Source organism: Pan troglodytes, chromosome 7 (assembly GCF_028858775.2).
Source record: "Pan troglodytes isolate AG18354 chromosome 7, NHGRI_mPanTro3-v2.0_pri, whole genome shotgun sequence".
In the NCBI taxonomy this organism is placed as follows: Eukaryota; Metazoa; Chordata; class Mammalia; order Primates; family Hominidae; genus Pan; species Pan troglodytes.
In genome coordinates this window covers 26,824-45,069 of record NC_072405.2, presented here as the reverse complement: position 1 = coordinate 45,069, position 18,246 = coordinate 26,824, and the positions used below count along the sequence as shown (strand labels likewise).

General features: G+C 35.0%; 1 protein-coding gene across 1 annotated transcript in view; it reads left to right on the top strand.

The window, feature by feature from the left end:
* The window catches only part of LOC134810802 (MAM and LDL-receptor class A domain-containing protein 1-like), a 52,228-nt gene that overhangs the window by 23,529 nt on the left and 10,453 nt on the right, over positions 1-18,246 (top strand). The window contains exon 2 of the mRNA XM_063816835.1: positions 5,167-5,254. Coding sequence (XP_063672905.1) covers positions 5,167-5,254 — 88 coding nt within the window. The remainder of the gene's footprint in view (positions 1-5,166; positions 5,255-18,246) is intronic.

Sequence of the window (18,246 nt, the reverse complement as noted above, 5' to 3'; positions counted from 1 at the left end):
ATCTTGTTTCCCAAAATAAGAAAAGAGATTTGGTAGACATCATATTTTTTTGTCAGTAATCATCTTATAGTTCTTGACTACTTATATATCCCAGCATTTTATTTTGTCTCTACTATTACAACAATGTTATTATTATCCATTCCTTTGCCTAGTTTCTCACACAGTTTTAATATGGCACTTATGACCCTTGTTTCATGATAAATGGTTTTCATATGTCTACTATAGTAGTTGAAAAACTCCAATTATTCTGCAGTTTTGTGTATGTGATAGAGTCAGCCACAGAGTTAGAATCATAAAATTTGTCAGGCCAAATCTGAGTTTTATTTCATAGAGATTGGTTTCAGGGTTGTGTAAACAATTGCAAAGATGATTTTAAAACCCTTTTATATTGTATCCAGCAAATAGTTCCCCCAGTATTGGCCTAAAAAGTTTGGAATTCTAAGCTGATTTTCTAAAAGCTCCCAAGAATTGTAGGTTATGTGGTTAAATATTAGATCGTACTCTGAATGTGTTTATAAGAATTTACTTAACACCTTAGGTGTTAAAATGGGCTAACAGAGAGCTTCATGTAATGCCTTTCATTCGGTTTGTGCATTTTTGATTATTGGAAAATGCAATGAAAAATAAGTGGGTATCATTAAGAAGTATAAGAGAGAGCGTAAGTATTTGTCCTCTAGGAAATTATAAGTGGATAGCAACAGAAAATTGTTCATAGCTGAATTGAAGAATAGATTGAGATTCTTGAGATTACTATATGCTGGTTATAAAATGCCACACATTAAATTAGCAATTGAGAAAAAGACATGAAAGTAATAGACACATTGATGACTTTTGGCAATAAGTATAGAATAAATGCTTTGTATTTGTTTATTGAGGTATAATTTATATGTCGATTTTATCCTGTTTAGGTGAGCAGTTCTATGAATTTCAACAAATGTACAGTTGTCTTTTGGGATTCAGAGGATCAGCTCCAGGACTGCCGCCATGTAACTAAATCAGCACATATTCAAGTCCTACACTGGAAACAAAGTGTTGGCGCTCTGTATCTTTCACAGCCACAAGTATTTTTTATTGTGTTTGATTTAAAATAAGCCACACATAAGTGGACCAAGGCAGTTCAAACTCATGTTGTTTAAGAGCCAACTGTATACAGTTGTGTAAGCAACCACGACAACCAAAATAGAGCATATCTCCACCATTCCCCCAAATCTTCCATTTCTTGATATAGTCAATCTCCTCCTTTTACACCCCCAGCTCCTGACAACACAAATCTGATTTCTTTCCCAATTGATACGGTTTGGTTCTGTGTCCCCACCCAAATCTCACCTTGAATTGTAATACTCACCATGGGTCAAGGGTGGGACCAGGTGGATATATGGGGGTGGTTTCCCCCATACTGTTCTCACAAAATCTGATGGTTTTATAAGGGGTTTCACCCTTTGCTCGGGTCTCATTCTCTCTCCTGTCACCATGTGAAGAAGGACATGTTATCTTCCCCTTCTGCCACAATTGTAAGTTTCTTGAGGCCTCCCCAGCCCTACGGAACTGTGAGTCAATTAAGCCTCTTTTCTTTGCACATTACCCAGTCTTAGGCAGTTCTTTATAGCAGCATGAGAGTATTCTAATACACCAATAATTCTGACTCTTCTAAAATGGCATAAAAGGAGCTGATAAATGATACAGGCTTTTGAGTCTGGCTTCTTTCACTTTAATGCTTTTGAGGTTCACAGCTTTTGTTGCATACATCATTGTTCCTTTTTGGTGCTGAGTGGTATTCTATTGTATGAATATACTGCAATTTGCTTATCTGCTTACCAGTTGGGAGATATTTGGGTTGATTTGAGCTTTTGGAGATTATTAAGAAAGCCTGTATAAACCTTGTTAATGGATTCTTGTTTAGACACATCTTCATTTGTCTTGAATAAACAAATACCTACACGTGCATTGCCATGTCATATAAAAGTGTATGTTTAATTTTATAAGAACCTGCCAAATTAGTTGTATTAATATGGCTGTGCCATTTAGGATTCTCATCAGGAATGCATTGGAGTCCCAGTTGCTCCACATAGAATATATGCTTTTTATAAATTTTAAACTAAAATTTCTGCCTCAGATATAATGTATCTTCATATACAATACATTATGTTTGAGACAGAAATTCTTATTTAAAGTTTATAAATTTATAATATATCTGAAAATACATTATAGTTATAAAACATACCAATTTTTAATATAATGTGTCTGAGGATACATTATATTAAAAACTGATATGTTATATTGGAATTGTGTAATATTTTACAAATACATGATGGCTAAAGTGAAAGTAAGCAGCAGGTTGAATTAATTCCATTTCTCTTATGAGTTAATGGAGGCTAAAACATGTGTTTGTATGTGAGGACAATCGTTTTTATATCATTTAAAATTTTGGTCAGTCATTCAGTTTCCTAAATACATAGAAGGATGAGTTCAGGAAAGTTGCCAGAGCCTCATTAATGTTTAAGCCTCAAAGTTCCAACGTGGTTACCAAGGCCAGTCTGTCTTTATGTGGAGCAGGTGGCAGCCCATGCAAAGAACAGCTTGGATGAGCTGGTTTACTTCATAACATTTCCAAGACGATGATAGTTCTAATATAAGTAGAATTGACCTGTACAGATAAGGCAGGTCATTTAAACTAAACTGGATTTTCAGTTGCCCTTTGAGGCACTCCGTAAGGTAGCAATGGGACTTAGGAGTAAAATTCGACTTCCCTAAAATTCCAGAATCAATACTATCTTATATACAGTGTATAATACTTGTGTTTTGATAATCTTCTATTCGTTCTCGGGGAAAAACACCATAAATGAAAGTGACGTTTTCATAATAGAGGCATTTGGGTTTATTCTTTTTGTGGTCATTTTCTTAGGACTAGTATTTTAGAATAATTTACCAAGCTTTTTTGCAAGACTAAAATATAGGGTTAAAGTAGGGTTAAACCTTAACAGTCATAACTTTGTTCCTGAAGTGTGATTATTATCAAAAACTCTTTTAAAAATGATTTTCTTAAATATTCAAAAGAGATTGAGACTATCATACAAATGGACAATTTTAGTTTCTCAAATTGTAAGTATTGTTCATTAATTCTCAAGAATGCTAACATTTAGAGGTTAGCAAATTGAAGATATTTTGGTAAAAATTATTATTAAATTATGTATTAGAGCAAACCCAACCGTCTTCTGTCTTGGATTGTTTCTGTCTTCCCATTGGCCTTGAATGCAGATAGAAACAATATTAAAATACTTCTCATGCAACATGAAGTAAACTCCAAAGGAAAAATGCCTTGAGCAAATCACATTCTGTAACCTGTTATGGCCCTCTCTGGGTTACAGAATTTTGTCTTAAATTTTCATAAATAGCCAATTCTTTAATTTGTGACTATATAAAGACAATAAAAAGTCTTGGAACAATTGACTCCAAACACCAGAATGGAGCTATGAATGTGTATATATCCCTAAAACTGGTTTACAGCTACTTATATGTACAACAGCCTCACTCTCTGTGAAGTGGGATGTTAATATCAATTTTCTATTCCTTCTCATTAATAAGATAATGATAATCATGAGGAGTGAGGCCAAGTCAATAGTATTTATTTTTATTTACCCTACTTTCTTCTTTCTTTTGCTGTTTCTTCTAAGCAATTTGTTAGCATGTTCTGTGTTTTATTGCAGTGGGATTTACATGTATGGGTACAGGACATTAATTGGTGATTAATTTATATTTGTGCCTTTTCCCCAATTGTTCACCCAACTCTATTTTAAAAAATAAAACAGAGTACGTTTTTCTGTAGTATGTTCTTTCAAATTCTGTCTGCTAGTTTAGGTTTATTGAAAATAATTGTATGAGTTTGGACTAAACATTCTTTATACATTTTTGTTTTCTCTGCCTATAATGCCTTTCACTCTTGATGGTGGTGGGAAAAAGGATGCATTTTTATGTTTGGAGAGACTCATTGTAAAACAGCAGGACACTTCCTGTACAACACCATTAAATGTTGTTCAAACAATGTCAGGGGGACTATATTTGCCCACTAGTTCTATGCAGAAACATTTCCCAAATTAATTAATTTCCTGAGTGACAAATCAGGGAGAAAATCCTGGTGGACCTCAAGAAAGGGTAGAAAGTTGGAGAAAAGTGTTAAGAGGTTTGAGGTCAGCAATTTGACCTTTTAAAACTTTCTTTCATAAGGACAATGTCAACAAATAATGTTTGTGGTAACTTCAAATGAAGGATAGAGCTTGAAAAGTAAAACTTCAACTCCCACATATAACATTTGTGAGGAAAATGAAATGAAAACATATGTTCATATAATAATGGGAAAACGTAATGCATTTTTCTAAGTTTGAGTTTGCTAGAAGTTCTTTATTATTAAATTATGCTGGGATTCCTAGTAAGCATGCAACACATTTGCATAAGTATTAAAATAATTCATCATGATCAATTCTGTTACAGTAAATCTCAACCCTAATCACAATCTACCATATACTACAGTGGTTCATCTATATGTGGTATTTCATATTTTACTAAGTTTTGGTGGAACTGCAGCTCCTGCAGCAGCACAAATGTCATCTGAGTTCACTGTGATTAATGTGGCCCTGAAGGAGATCTAATCACGATTAGCCAATGTCATAAAGTGTTACAGAATCAGTGTCATGTGAGAAACATTTTAAAGCCCTTAAAACTGTATATCCTAGCAAGTAACTCTGGTAGAAAGTCTAGGAGGATGAGGAGGTTTAATTTGGGAAACAGATGACCAAGGAGGATGAGGGAACAATTATTTGCCTTCAAATACTTAAAGGACCAGAAGGGAACAACACAAATCTAGAACTAATGGCTGAAAGTTATAGGGCAGTGGATATCAATCTAATATACTGAAATTTCAAAAATGGAAACTTATCAGAAATGCAGTGAGCTCTATGGGTCTAATAGGCTCAATGAAGTATGGAGGTTTCTGTTACTAGGAGTATTCAAGGCAAGATTACCACTTCTGGAGACTACTGAAAAGTAATTTTTTAATGGCACAGAAGGTTATATTTGGGTACATTTTAAATTCCTCTTCATCCATTCCATAACTTAATTTCCTTTACCACATAAACACATTTCTTATTTTTATTTTTTATTTTATTTTTTTAGATATTGGTGGAGGCTTCAGTGGGAGATGGCTTCACTGGAGATATTGCGATTGATGATCTGTCATTTATGGACTGCACCCTCTACCCTGGTAAGAGAGAACATTTTAATTTGGGGTTATTTCTAAATCTGTTTACTTGGAAAACTTGCAAGGAAATCAATATTTCATTTCTACAAAATTTCCAACATGACCTTGCTTTTATTCTTTTTCTCAAAACTATTAACTCTGGAAAAGATTTTTTTAGATCCTTGCTAGTAATTAGCTTTAAAGTGTCAAACATAGTCAAGATGTTTGAATCACTTATGTCTATGACTTATCACATGCAAAATACTAGAAAATCATGTCTGAAGTTAAAATGTAATTCCATTATATTTAAGGAGTTACAATAACCAAACCATTTGCCTTATAATTACATCACATTGGATACTTTATTAACCTCTCGGATTACCCTCGGGAGGCACTTTAAATATTTCTAACAATTGTTGTCAACCATTTCCTCACTATTTTATGGACTTATGTCTATTAAAATGACATAAATGACATATTTTCCAGATATATATCGATTTTCAAACTTTCCCCTAACTCCAGACTCATATACTCACTACCTACTCCACAGCTTAACCTGGATGTCTAGAAGGCATCTTAAAGATAATGATAGAAAATAACCTAAAATAAACACAACCCAGGCCTTGAATAGTGTTATGAGGAGAAACCCATTCTGAGAAGTGCATAGTGATCTAAGAAGACTGGATATTAAACTAATGGAGTTTGGCACTCAGACTGAGAGCTCTTAAAGTGCACGACAAGAGGGAACATGATCTCCTCCCTGGAGTGATCAGAGGCTGGGGCCCAACAACATTCTCAATTGCCGAAAACTTAACATCCATCCCTGCTCTATCATCTTAGCCTCACTGGTCTGCGGAGCACCAGCTCCATCCCATGCAGAGTCAGGGGATGGGGCTGATTCCAATATTTTCAGTTGTAGCTATGTGACACAGCTCTGATCCTACCCACCACTCAGCATCCTAACAGGATCGATTGGTGTCACCACTGTGTGTCATGGTTTTCATAGAACTCTGCAGACAGCCGAATCCCTCTCTTGAAGGCTAGTAAAACAAGAGGCAGAATTGAACATATTTACTTTTACCTCTCAATGCCTAAAAGTGAATTCCTGATTACCAGTTGCCTCTCAATCCTGCCACTCCTGTATACCTCCCTATCTCAGCAAATGACAGTTTATATCTAGCTGCTTATTCCATATTAACAAATCTGGTTTATATTAACAAATTTGGCTTAGTACCCACTCCTCATTGCCCTCACCACATTCCCCGTGGTCCAAGCAACCAGTGTCTATGCATGGATTATTGCAATTGCTTTTTAAATGATCTATCTGCTCCTACCCTTGAGTGCTATATTCTGAAAACAGCAGCCCACATGTTTCTTTTCAAACTTAGATGAGATTAGGCCATTCTATTGTCAGAATCTTCCTATGACTTTCTATCTCATTCAGAGCAAACCTCAAACTAATGATAGCTTCCAAGGAATAAATGACTAACCCCTTATACCTCTTGAATTCACCTTTCACCAGTGTATATCTCATTCACTTTTTCCTACTACAAAGGTCTCTTAGCTAATACTTGAGCACTTCAGCCAATTTATGGTGTATTAGTCCATTCTCACACTGCTAATAAAGACATACCCGAGCCTGGGTAATTTATAAAGAAAGGTGATTTAACTGACTCACAGTTCTACATGGCTGTGAGGGCCTCACAATCATGGCAGAAGGTGAAGGAGGAGCAAAGTCACATCTTACAAGTTATAGGCAAAGAGAGTGTGTACACGGTAACTCCCCTTTATAAAACTATCAAATCTTGTAAGACTTATTCACTTTCACAAGAACAGTGTAGGAAAGACCTGCCCCCGTGATTCAATTACCTCTCAATGGGTCCCTCCCATGACATTTGGGAATTATAGGAGCCATAATTCAAGATGAGATTTGGGTAGGGACATAGCCAAACCATATCATATAGTTAGGGCTTTTCCATCTGCTTTCCCCTGTTCCTGGAACAGGTTTCCCACAGATGTCTATCTGACTCCCTCCCTTACTTCCTTCTGGTCTCTGCCAGAGTTTCTTCTTCAGGGAAGCCTCCTCTGAACACAACACAACACAGTTTCTTTCTTATCTGGCATTTTCTATTTCTACTCCTGGTGTTATTTTTCTCCACATCACCTATCACCCTTATGGTTAAATTTCTATTTTCCCCCGTAATGATGTTAGTTGCATGAGAGCAGGTATATCACCTCTTCACTGTTTAATCTCCAATTCCTAGAACAGTATTTGACACATACTAGTACTCAACAAATACTTGTTGGATGGATAACTAGGTAGAGGAATGTCAATAATTTTAGGTGTTTTATATACTCTCGTTATATATTTTAGTTTAGTTTTAATATTATTGCTAAAACATTAAGTATTTCTATGTGCCAGATACTATAGTATATGTCAGTCAGCTTTTGTTGAAAGCCAAGTCTCAGTAGCTTATGACTACATTTATTTCTTGCTCTCAAGCGTGTGGGTTGGCATAGAGAATAAGAGCAAAGAAATAGACAGACAGATAGATAGACAGACAGACAGATCTTAATCATAGCTCTGTGTAATTTTATGTAGCTCTAAGCTATGTGTCTCTGTTTCATGTGGTCCTCTCTCTCTGAGACCATGGCTAAAAGACCAAGTCCCTATTTGACACATTTCATAGAGGATGGAAAAAAAAGCATATTTGAAATTTCAACTGGGACATGGTATACATCTTACTGTGTCTGTTCATGTTCATTATCCATTGATCAGATCCTAACAATGGGGCAGAGAAGTATTTTCCACCTACAGGGAGCTCAGCAGGGGTAGGGGAGATATAAAATCTTTACAAGAAAGAGAGGTGATGTGTACGGACAATATTACAACCGGCCATTCATACATATTTTATTTTACTTAATCTTACAATGTTTTAAGAGTCTAGAAGAGTGCCTGGTCCATCATAGGTGAATAGATGTTGTACGTGGGGCAGGATTAATGCCTTTATTATACCAGTTTTATGGAGGAAATTGAAAAGGAGATAAGGTGCTCAAGGGTACCTAGTTGTAAAGTGGCAGGACACAGTCACTGCTTCTTGGAACCATAATGTTCACCACTAGTATTATAGGGCTCATCAAACACACTAAACCTGAAAGGAAGAGGCTACAATCTCCAGTTTACAGATATGAAAAATTAAAGACATAAGTAGCGTGGATGAGAATACAAAATTAAGGATTGGACTGTGATTTTACCTAAGCTGGTATGATTTCAGTGGCCAGGGCTTTCCCCACATTGCCCCCAAATCTGAGATTAGAGAGAATCACTGTGACCTCAGAGTGAGAAGAGAACAAAAAAAGAACACAGGAAAGAAACACAAGTCACCATTGAAGCTATTGTTGCCCTAATTATCCGGCTAAATCCATTCTGTGGCTCACAGTTCCCAGGGGAGGTAAAACAGCTACTAGAAGCATAGGCAGAGATGCGAAATATCAGTTACTGAGTGTTGGTCCTAATTTTCTGTTTCAAGTTTTGGAAGAAAAATAAAAAAACTTGAAAAACTGTAGGAGCTGTGTTTTTTGCAATGGCATAACAAAATAAACTATGGGTCAAAACCACAAGGCTTGTTGAATCCATAGGTTTGATAAAGGAATTTGATAAAGGAATCTTACCATAAAATGAAACAAAAATACAAATTGAGCTCTACGTAAAAAAAAAAAAAATGTTGCTCTTGATGCTTTCCAGTCATTTTTTTTTTCATAGCATCATGTTATCTGAAGTAAGAATCATGCTTGTAACTTCACTAAGGGGCATTGATTTCCTTTTAATATTAACTGATTATTTGTTTATAGCATTTTTCTTCTTTGGCCAATAAAACAAAGCAAAATAAATAAAAACTCAAAGTCACATACACACAAACCAGAATGTTGACCTAATCCCCAAGATGTGGGTTTCTATCTTACCTACAACTTTTATTTCATAGAAAATGACTGAGCAGTAGATTATTTTACTTTTCTTCGGTACTTCAAAATCAACCTTTTCCCCTCGTGCCTGCCTTGTAATTTTAATGAAAGCAGTGTTCTCCAGCAACCTGGGCTTGAATTTCCGCAGTCATCTTTGACTTTCTTCTTAAACCTCTTCGGTTGTAAATTCCACTGACTACAACTGCAAGATATTTCTCGGACCTTCTGTTTTTTTCCATTACTGCAATTCAAGTCAGTGTTGACTTGAATGAAAAACAAATATTAGACCAAAAATGTTATTAATATTCCCCAATAGTTTTTATGCCCTTAAATTAGTTTATTTTTACTTTGTCTTAAAACATCATCATTTGCTCTTCCAAGTCTTCTCTCTCATATTCTGAGCTATAGCTTTTTTCTAATTTAATTTTCAAATCATTCTCAATTATTAATTATACCTGATTTGTTTCAATACTTTTATAATATTGTTAATTTATTTTTCCTACTTTATTAAGATATAATTGGCAAAATGGTATATAGTCAAGGTGTACAATATGATGTTTTGACATGTCTATATATTATGAAATAGTTACCACAATCAAACTATTAGTAATTGACACATGTCTAACCTCATATAGTTACCCATCCTCTGTGTGTGTGTGGTAAGAGAACTTGGCTGGGCCCGGTGGCTCATGCTTGTAATCCTAGCACTTTGGGAAGCCGAGGTGGGCAGATCACCTGAGGTCAGGAGTTCAACACCAGCCTGGTCAACATGGTGAAACGTGGTCTATACTAAAAATACAAAAGTTAGCTGGGCATGGTGGCACACACTTGTAATCCCAGCTACTTAGGAGGCTGAGGCAGGAGAATTGCTTGAAACTGGGAGGTGGAAGTTGCAGTGAGCCAAGATCATGCTACTGCACTCCAGCCTGCGCGACAGAGCAAGAGTCTGTCTCAAAAAAAAAAAAAAAGCACTTAAGATCTACTCTTAGCAATATTCAGCTGTACAATATCTTGCTGCTGACTATAGTCACCAGAACTTATTCTTCGGATAACTGAAAATTTGTACCATCTTACCAACATATCTCCATTTCTTTCATCCCTCGACCTCTGCTAACTACCTCTCTACTCTGTTCTGTGAGTTCAACTTTTAGATTCCTCTTACATGTGCAATCATGCAGTATTTGCTTTCTGTGTCTGTCTTATTTCACTTAGTGTAATGGACATGGCATTATTCTAATTTCATAAAGACAGGATTTCTTGATTTTTTTAAAGCTGCATAATGTTCCAATGTACATATATATTAGATTTTCTTTATCCATTCATCTATCTCCATACATGTAAGTTGTTTCCCTATTGTAGCTATTGTGAATCATGCTGCAATGAACATGGGAGTTCATTGGAGTCCAGATGTCTCTTTGAAATAGTGATTTTATTGCCCCTGGATATACACCCAGAACTGGGATTGCTGGATCATGTGGATAGTTACATTTTAAATTTTTTGAGCAACCTCCATACTGTTTTTCATAATGGCTGTATCAATTTACATTCCTACCAACGGGTATAAGTGTTCCCCTTTCTCCACATCTTCACCAACACTAGCTATCTTTTAACTTTTGATAATAGACATCCTAACAGATGAGAGTCAATATCTCATTGTAGTTTTGATTTGCATTTTCCTGATCATTACTGATAATAAGTGCCTTTTCATATACCTGTTGTCTATGTCTTCTTTGGAAAAAAATGTCTATTCAGGTATTTTGCCCCTCTTAAAATTGGATTATTTGTTGTTGTTTTTTGTTTTGTTTGTTTTTGCTGTTGAGTTGTATAAGTTTCTTACGTAGTTTGATATTAACTCCTTATTGGTTATATGGTTTGGAAATACTTTCTCTTGTTGTGATTTTTGTACATGATGTAAGATAAGAGCCCAATTTCATTTTGCTTTGCATGTAGATATCCATTTCTTTAACACCACTTATTGAAGAGATTATTTTTTCCCATTGCATATTCTTGTCACTTTTTTTATTGATTACTTGACTTTATATGTGTGGGCTTATTTCTGTGCTTTCTATTATGCTCCATTGGTCCATGTTTCTGCTTTTATGCAAGTACCATGATGTTGTGATTACTACAGCATTGTAATATAATTTGAAATCGGGAAGTATGATGCCATCAGTTTTTTTCTTCTTGTTCAAAATTGCTTTAGCTATTTGGAATCTTTTGTAGTTCTCTATGAATTTTTGTCTTAGAGACAAAGATTTGAGGATCTTAGAGGAAAAGCTTTTAACTTTTTACCATTGAGTGTGATGTTAACTTTGGGCTTGTACAGGGGTTCGCTTTTACCCACATCCTCCCAATACTTGTTAAAAGTTTTAAGACTGTTACTGTATTAAGGAGCATTTCTTCTATTCCTAATTTGTTTGGAGTTTTTATCATGAAAGGATGTTAAATATTGTCAAATGCCTTTTCTACATTTTTTGACGTGATCATAAGATTTTAAGCCTTCATTCTGTTAATGTAATGTATCACATTTATAAATTTTCATATGTTGAACCACCTTTATGTCCCAGGGATAAATTCCACTTGGTCATAATATATGATCCTTTTACACTGTTATTGAAATCAGCTTGCTAGTATTTTGTTGAGGATTTGCATCTATATTCATCAGTCATATTGGCCTGTAATTTTCTTTCCTTGTAGTCTCCTTTTCTGGCTTGGAATCAGGCTGAATTTTTTTTTTACTTTTTCTTTTTTTTTTTTTTTGAGACGGAGTCTTGCTCTGTCGCCCAGGCTAGAGTGCAGTGGCATGATCTCGGCTCACTGCAAGCTCTGCCTCCCAGGTTCACGCCATTCTCCAGCCTCACCCTCCCAAGTAGCTGGGAGTACAGGCGCCCACCACCATGCCCAGCTAATTTTTTGTACTTTTCGTGGATCCGGGGTTTCACTGTGTTAGCCAGGATGGTCTCGATCTCCTGGCCTCGTTATCCGCCTGCCTCGGCCTCTCAAAGTGCTGGGATTACAGGCGTGAGCCACCACGCCCAGCCCAGGCTGATCTTAAAAAATGAGTTTGAAAGTGTTTCTTCCTCTTCAGTTTTTGGAGGAGTTCGATAAGGATTGGTTTGAATTCTTTAAATGTTTGGTGGAATTTAGTAGTGAATCCATAAGGCCCTGGACTTTTCTTTGGTGGGAGATTTTTGGTTAATTATTCAATCTCATTACTCATAATTCATCTGTTTAGATTTTTTTATTTCTTGTTGATTCCATCTTGGTAGGTTGTATGTTTGTAGGAATTTATGCATTTCTTTAATGCTATTCAATTTCTTGGAGTATAATTGTTCATAGCAGTCTCGTATGATCCTTTGTATTTCTGTGGCTTCAGTTGTAATGTCTGTTTCTGATTTTATTTATTTGGGTCTTCTGTTTTTCTTATCTAAATGGTTGTTAATTTTATCTTTTCAAAAAATTAATTTTCAGTTTCATTGATCTTTTTATTTTTTTCTTCATTGTAATTATTTTTGCTCTGATCTTTATTAGTTCCTTCTTTCTATTAACTTGGAGCTTAGTTTGTTCTTTTTCAAGTTCCTTGAGGTATAAAGATAGATTGCTTATTTGAGTTTTTTTTATTTCTGATTTTTTTTTATTTTTTAGGTATTCAGTACTATAAACTTTCCTCTTAGAACTGCTATTGCTGTATCCCATAAGTTTTGGTATGTTGTGTTTCCATTTTCATTTATCTCAGATTTTTTATTTCATTTTGATTTCTTCTTTGACCTACTGGTTTTTAAGGAGTGTGTTGTTTTAATTGCCATGTTTGTGAATTTTCCAACTTTTCTCCTGTCAGTGATTTCTAGTTTCATACCATTGTGGTTAGAAAAGATGCTGGATATGACTTCAAACTTCCTAATTTGTTAATGCTTGTTTTGTGGACTAACATATTATCTATCCTGGGGAATGTTCTGTGTGCTCTTGAGAAGGTGTATTCTGCTGCTGTTGAATGAAATGTTTTGTATATGACTGTTAGGTCAATTTCCTCTAAAGTATCATTTAAGTTCAATGTTTCTTAATTGATTTTCTGTCTATATGATCTATCCATTGTTGGAAGTGGGATATTGAAGTCCTTTACTATTATTGTTTTGCTGTCTCTTTCTCCCCTCAGATTTATTAATATTTGCTATACATTTGGGTTCTCTCATATTGAGTACATATATTTATAATTATTATATCCTCTTGATTAATTGCTATATATTTATATAATGACTTTTTGTCTCTTTTTACCATTTTTTGCTTAAAGTATATTTTGTCTTACGTATGTCTAGCTTCCTGTGCTCTTTTCTGGTTTGCATTTGCATGAAATGTGTTTTTTGTTCTTTCAGTTTTAGTTTATCTGTGTCCTCAAAGTGGAAGTGAGACTCTTGTACGCAGCACACTATTGGATATATATTTTTTTTAATCTGTTAAGACATTCTATGTCTTTTTGTTGTAGAATGTAATTCACTTACATTTAAAGTAATTATTAATAGGTAAGGACTTACTATTGCCATTTAAAAAATTCCTTCCTAGCTGTTTCGTAGATCTTTTGTTTCTTTCTCTCTTGCTATCTTCCATTGTGATTTGATGATTTTTCTGTAGTGGTATGCTTTGATTGCTTTCTCTTTACCTTTTGTGTATTTACTATAGGTTTTTGCTATGTGTTTAAATAAGGCTTACAAAAACCAGCTTATAGTTACAACAATTCATTTTAAGCTGATAAAAACTTTATTTTAATTCCATACAAAAATCCTACACGTCTTCCCACCCCAACATTTATGTTTTTAATTTCACAATTTACATCTTTTTATATTTATAATATTTAAAAAGAATTCTAAATTCAGAATACAGAATACACACTAGTACTGTAATGATAATATGTAAATCACTTATAACTCTAAACACTAAAAGATAAAGGTTATTAAAAATAACTATAGCATCAGTAATTTATTAATGGATATGCAATATGTAAATAAATTCTTATTTTTAATCTAATCCATTAGGCAAAATTAATTACATTTCTAGTAGGAACTTAGCCAGGTAATACATTTCTACAGTTCTTTGCATAGCTGTAAAATGATGTTGTCTATTACCTGAGGAGACCACGGTGAGGAATCATGAAAAAGTTAAAGATATTTCCTTATATCTTGAATCAGATCTTCAGTTTAGATTAAGAATTGCTCTGAGACATTTATATTAAAAAGTGTGTATCTCAAAGGAAGTATTTGCTTTTCATTATTCTTTCTGTCCTTCATTAGAAAGGCCAGAATTATATTTTCTTCAGCTGAGCATATATGACAGGAATTTTCTTTCTTGCACCAAGGATTAATGGTGAGATAGCTAGTTTATTTAGAAAAATAAAACACTGACTACATCAGAAAATACTGTCTGCAAATTGAAATATAATTTATGTGCTCTTTATTCTCTTTTAAATTTTCAGATTTCAGCATGCACATTAGAATTGTTAGTTACTAAAATTATTAGTTATTACAATTTAAGTATTATATGAATATCCATGTTTACATTATTATTAGTATTTTGTTTTCCCCAGGAACTAAAGCAGTGGCACATTGTACAATTGATGATGCCTTCATATTGATAAAATATGATGACTATTTTAAGGACGCTTAACATAATTTTTATGATGTCCTCCCCCACCCCTCACACATTAAATGTGTTGTTTTGTCGTTGTTGAACTGGGTTGATTACATTTTTGGCATCCCTTCTCGTTAGCTTCAATGTCTCACCAGCTTTATTTACAAATGGTGTTTAAGTCTTCCTTTATTCTGCAGAGATGAATGTTTGTTTCAGTGTGGATCAAAAAGCAAGGGGAACAGGGTAAATACTATTGGCTTTACTTTTAAGATATCACCTGCAGCTTTTCATCGTCTAATACACTGTTTGGCGTGTTCATTATATTTGTCTCCGAATAATAAATTACATGAAAGCACTGTGTTTTGAAATATGCCTTTCTTTTGTATTTTTCTAAAGGAGGTGTAGACTCAGAAGAAAATACCAGATTATTGGAAAGTTTTGCAGTTTAAAGTAAGATTTCAGGGGAAAAATAAAGAAATTTGAGCCTTGGTGATTGCAATCTTAAATATTCTGGTTTTAGCTTCTTTGGTGTAGTCTGTAAATTGATTTAGCATATATATAGGGAAAAAATTTTGGCCAAAGTCTGCGATATGTTCAATTAACAGTTCTATTGTGTTCTTAGAAAATAAAATTGAACAAATTATTCGCTTAACTTATTTTAAAGTTAAAACTTTTACATTGTTTCACATTCTCTCTTAATTGAGAGAAATGCTAAATGTTAAACATGGAGAAGGTTGTCTAAATGGTTAGTTCACAGCTTGGAAATTTTCCATCTGCTACTTCAGTCATTTGTAGTCACATTCAAATATAGTAGAATGCCTGTAAAGAAGGAAAATGTCATTGAATCTTTGTTATAAAGCAGAAGTATTTCAAAAATTGCTGATTGGCTACCGGAGACAGAAAAAAAAAAAGCACTGCATAGTTTGTGGCAAACAGCTATAACACAGTTGTTATAATAGTATCCAAAGAATAGCTATGCTTTCATAAAACCTTTTCACCTGGAAAGTATATCTAACACAGACACTTCCATAAAATCATACTAAACATAGTTCTTTCAGCTTGTGAGTATAACTCCAATTTATTGTACTAAGTGAAATAGAAGAAATGTATGATATTCCCCAAAAGCTATAGATATTTAAACATTTTAAATTTTCTAAAGAGACTGTTTAAGCTTCAAATACGCTTTTACATTTTTATATTAAATATATTTCTTAACTCAAAAAGTCACAGGGAAAACATGCGTTGTTAGCTACAGATAGATATAAAGTACAATGATTCATATTAGTCAAGCAATTCATTCAGTAATCATATGTCTAAAGTTGGTAATAACTTATCAAGGACTAGAGATGTTAAAATGTTGTTTTTATTTGCTTAATTATCAGTGTGGGAATGGCTGTAGGGAGGGAAGTCTAGTATAAAACAAGTTGGAAAATCTATTTTACCAGAGAGAATATATTAATGTAGCCTGAAGTTTGTCATATTTGTTACAGTGAAGTTACAGAGCGAGGAGTTAGATCACTGAGTCCATTTGGAGCCTGAGACATCTACTTATGAAATCTTCCACATGACAGATGTGCAGGTAGTTTGGTTCCCCTGTGGCTCAGAGATGTGGAAGAAGATCAGATCAAACCAGACTAATCTCTGCTTCTTAGTGAGTGCAAACTTCAGTCATATGCATTTCATCTTTTCAATTTTTGTTTCATCTGCAAAGATTTTAATGTTCTTTGTTTAAAGAGACTTAAATCTATCATTGCTACCAACTTTAGCCTTATTCTAAGCAATTATAGGCCAACAAAACCCTATAAGCTTTGTAATTAGTTGAATATTTGCCCCACTCCACAATTCATATCTTGAAACCTTAATCCCCATTGAGATGGTATTTGGAAGTGGGGCCTTTGAGAGGTAATTTGGAGTAGATTAGGTCATGAGGATGAGGTTCTCATAATGGGATTAGTGCTCTTACAAAAAGAGGATGAGACAGGAGCTCTCTTGCGCTCTCTCGCTCTCTTGCTCTCTGTTTCTATATACTGCATAGTCATTTCTAGCATCACCTGAGTTAAGAGTGTGATACTTTAGAAAATACTCTTCTAAGTATTTGCAAAGTTAAATGAGTTGACCTCATGTCCCTTAGAGGAAAGTCTAAACAATGTGTGAGGACCAGAGAGTCCATCAGGAATCTTGCAGTACTTGTCATGCCTCAGTCACACATGAAGAACTGGCCTGACCATGTTTCTGGATTCTATTTTACTTCCACATCACAGAATCTCTGAAATCAGCTGCAACTCCATCTTCCCAGTTACAACCACCACCAATTGCAAAGTTCAGCTCCAGAAGAAGAAACGCTTTTCTCATTTAGCTCTTTTAGTGCTCTTCTCTTCAATGCAAGACATTGGACTTACTTGGTTTGTAAAATTTCCTCATTCTGGTGGAGTAATAAGGAAGTAATGAGAATAGGACTAAGAATTATGAACTCTTACTATGTTTTTGCTTAGAGTAGTTGTCCTTTTACTTATTCTCTGAAACCTTTTTAAGATAAAAATGAATTGTCTCTACTTTTCCTCAGTATGAACTCATCGGTCTCTCTTTCAAGTCATCCAACTCATGTCCATGATTTCTCTCTAATGATTATTCTCTAGTTAAGTTGAAATCAGAACTAAAGATGCAGTTCAGACTGCTGGTTTTGCTGAGTGTGGTGGCTCATGCCTGTAATCCCAGGACTTTGGGAGGCCGAGGCGAGTGGATCACCTGAGGTCAGGAGTTTGAGACCAGCCTGGCCAACGTGGTGAAACCCGGTCTCTACTGAAAATACAAAAAATTAGATGGGCATGGTGGTAGGTGCCTGTAATCCCGCTACTCAGGAGGCTGAGGCACAAGAATCGATTGAATTGGGAGGCAGAAGTGGCAGTGATTCGAGATCGCGCCACTGCACTCCAGCCTGGGTGACAGTGAGACTGTCTCTCTCTCTTCTCTCTCTCTCTCTCTCTCTCTCTCTCTCTCTCACACACACACACACACACACACACACACACACACAACAGACTGCTGATTTTAGTAGTATGGAAGACCAGATGACCTAAAAACTGTGACACTATTTATTCCTAGAAATGTCAACTATAACATAACGTGCATTGATTTAAATGTCAAGCTGAGCTTAAAAAGGGGAAATCTCCAGGTGAGAGAAAAAAAGAGAGTATTGAGAAATAGAACAGAAAGACAAAGTAAATGCCAGAGTTAGGGAGTAAGAGCATATGGGATGGACAAGATGGAGAGAAAGGGGAGAGGAGAGCCAGAAGTGAGTGAATTGCAAAAGAAGCACAATTAGGCTGATGACTGACTTCTTAACAGCAAGAACAGAAGTCAGAGGACAGATACAATTTTCAGAGTTCTAAAAACTATTAATTGTTAGCGTAAAGCAAAGCAAAACTTTTTCAGGA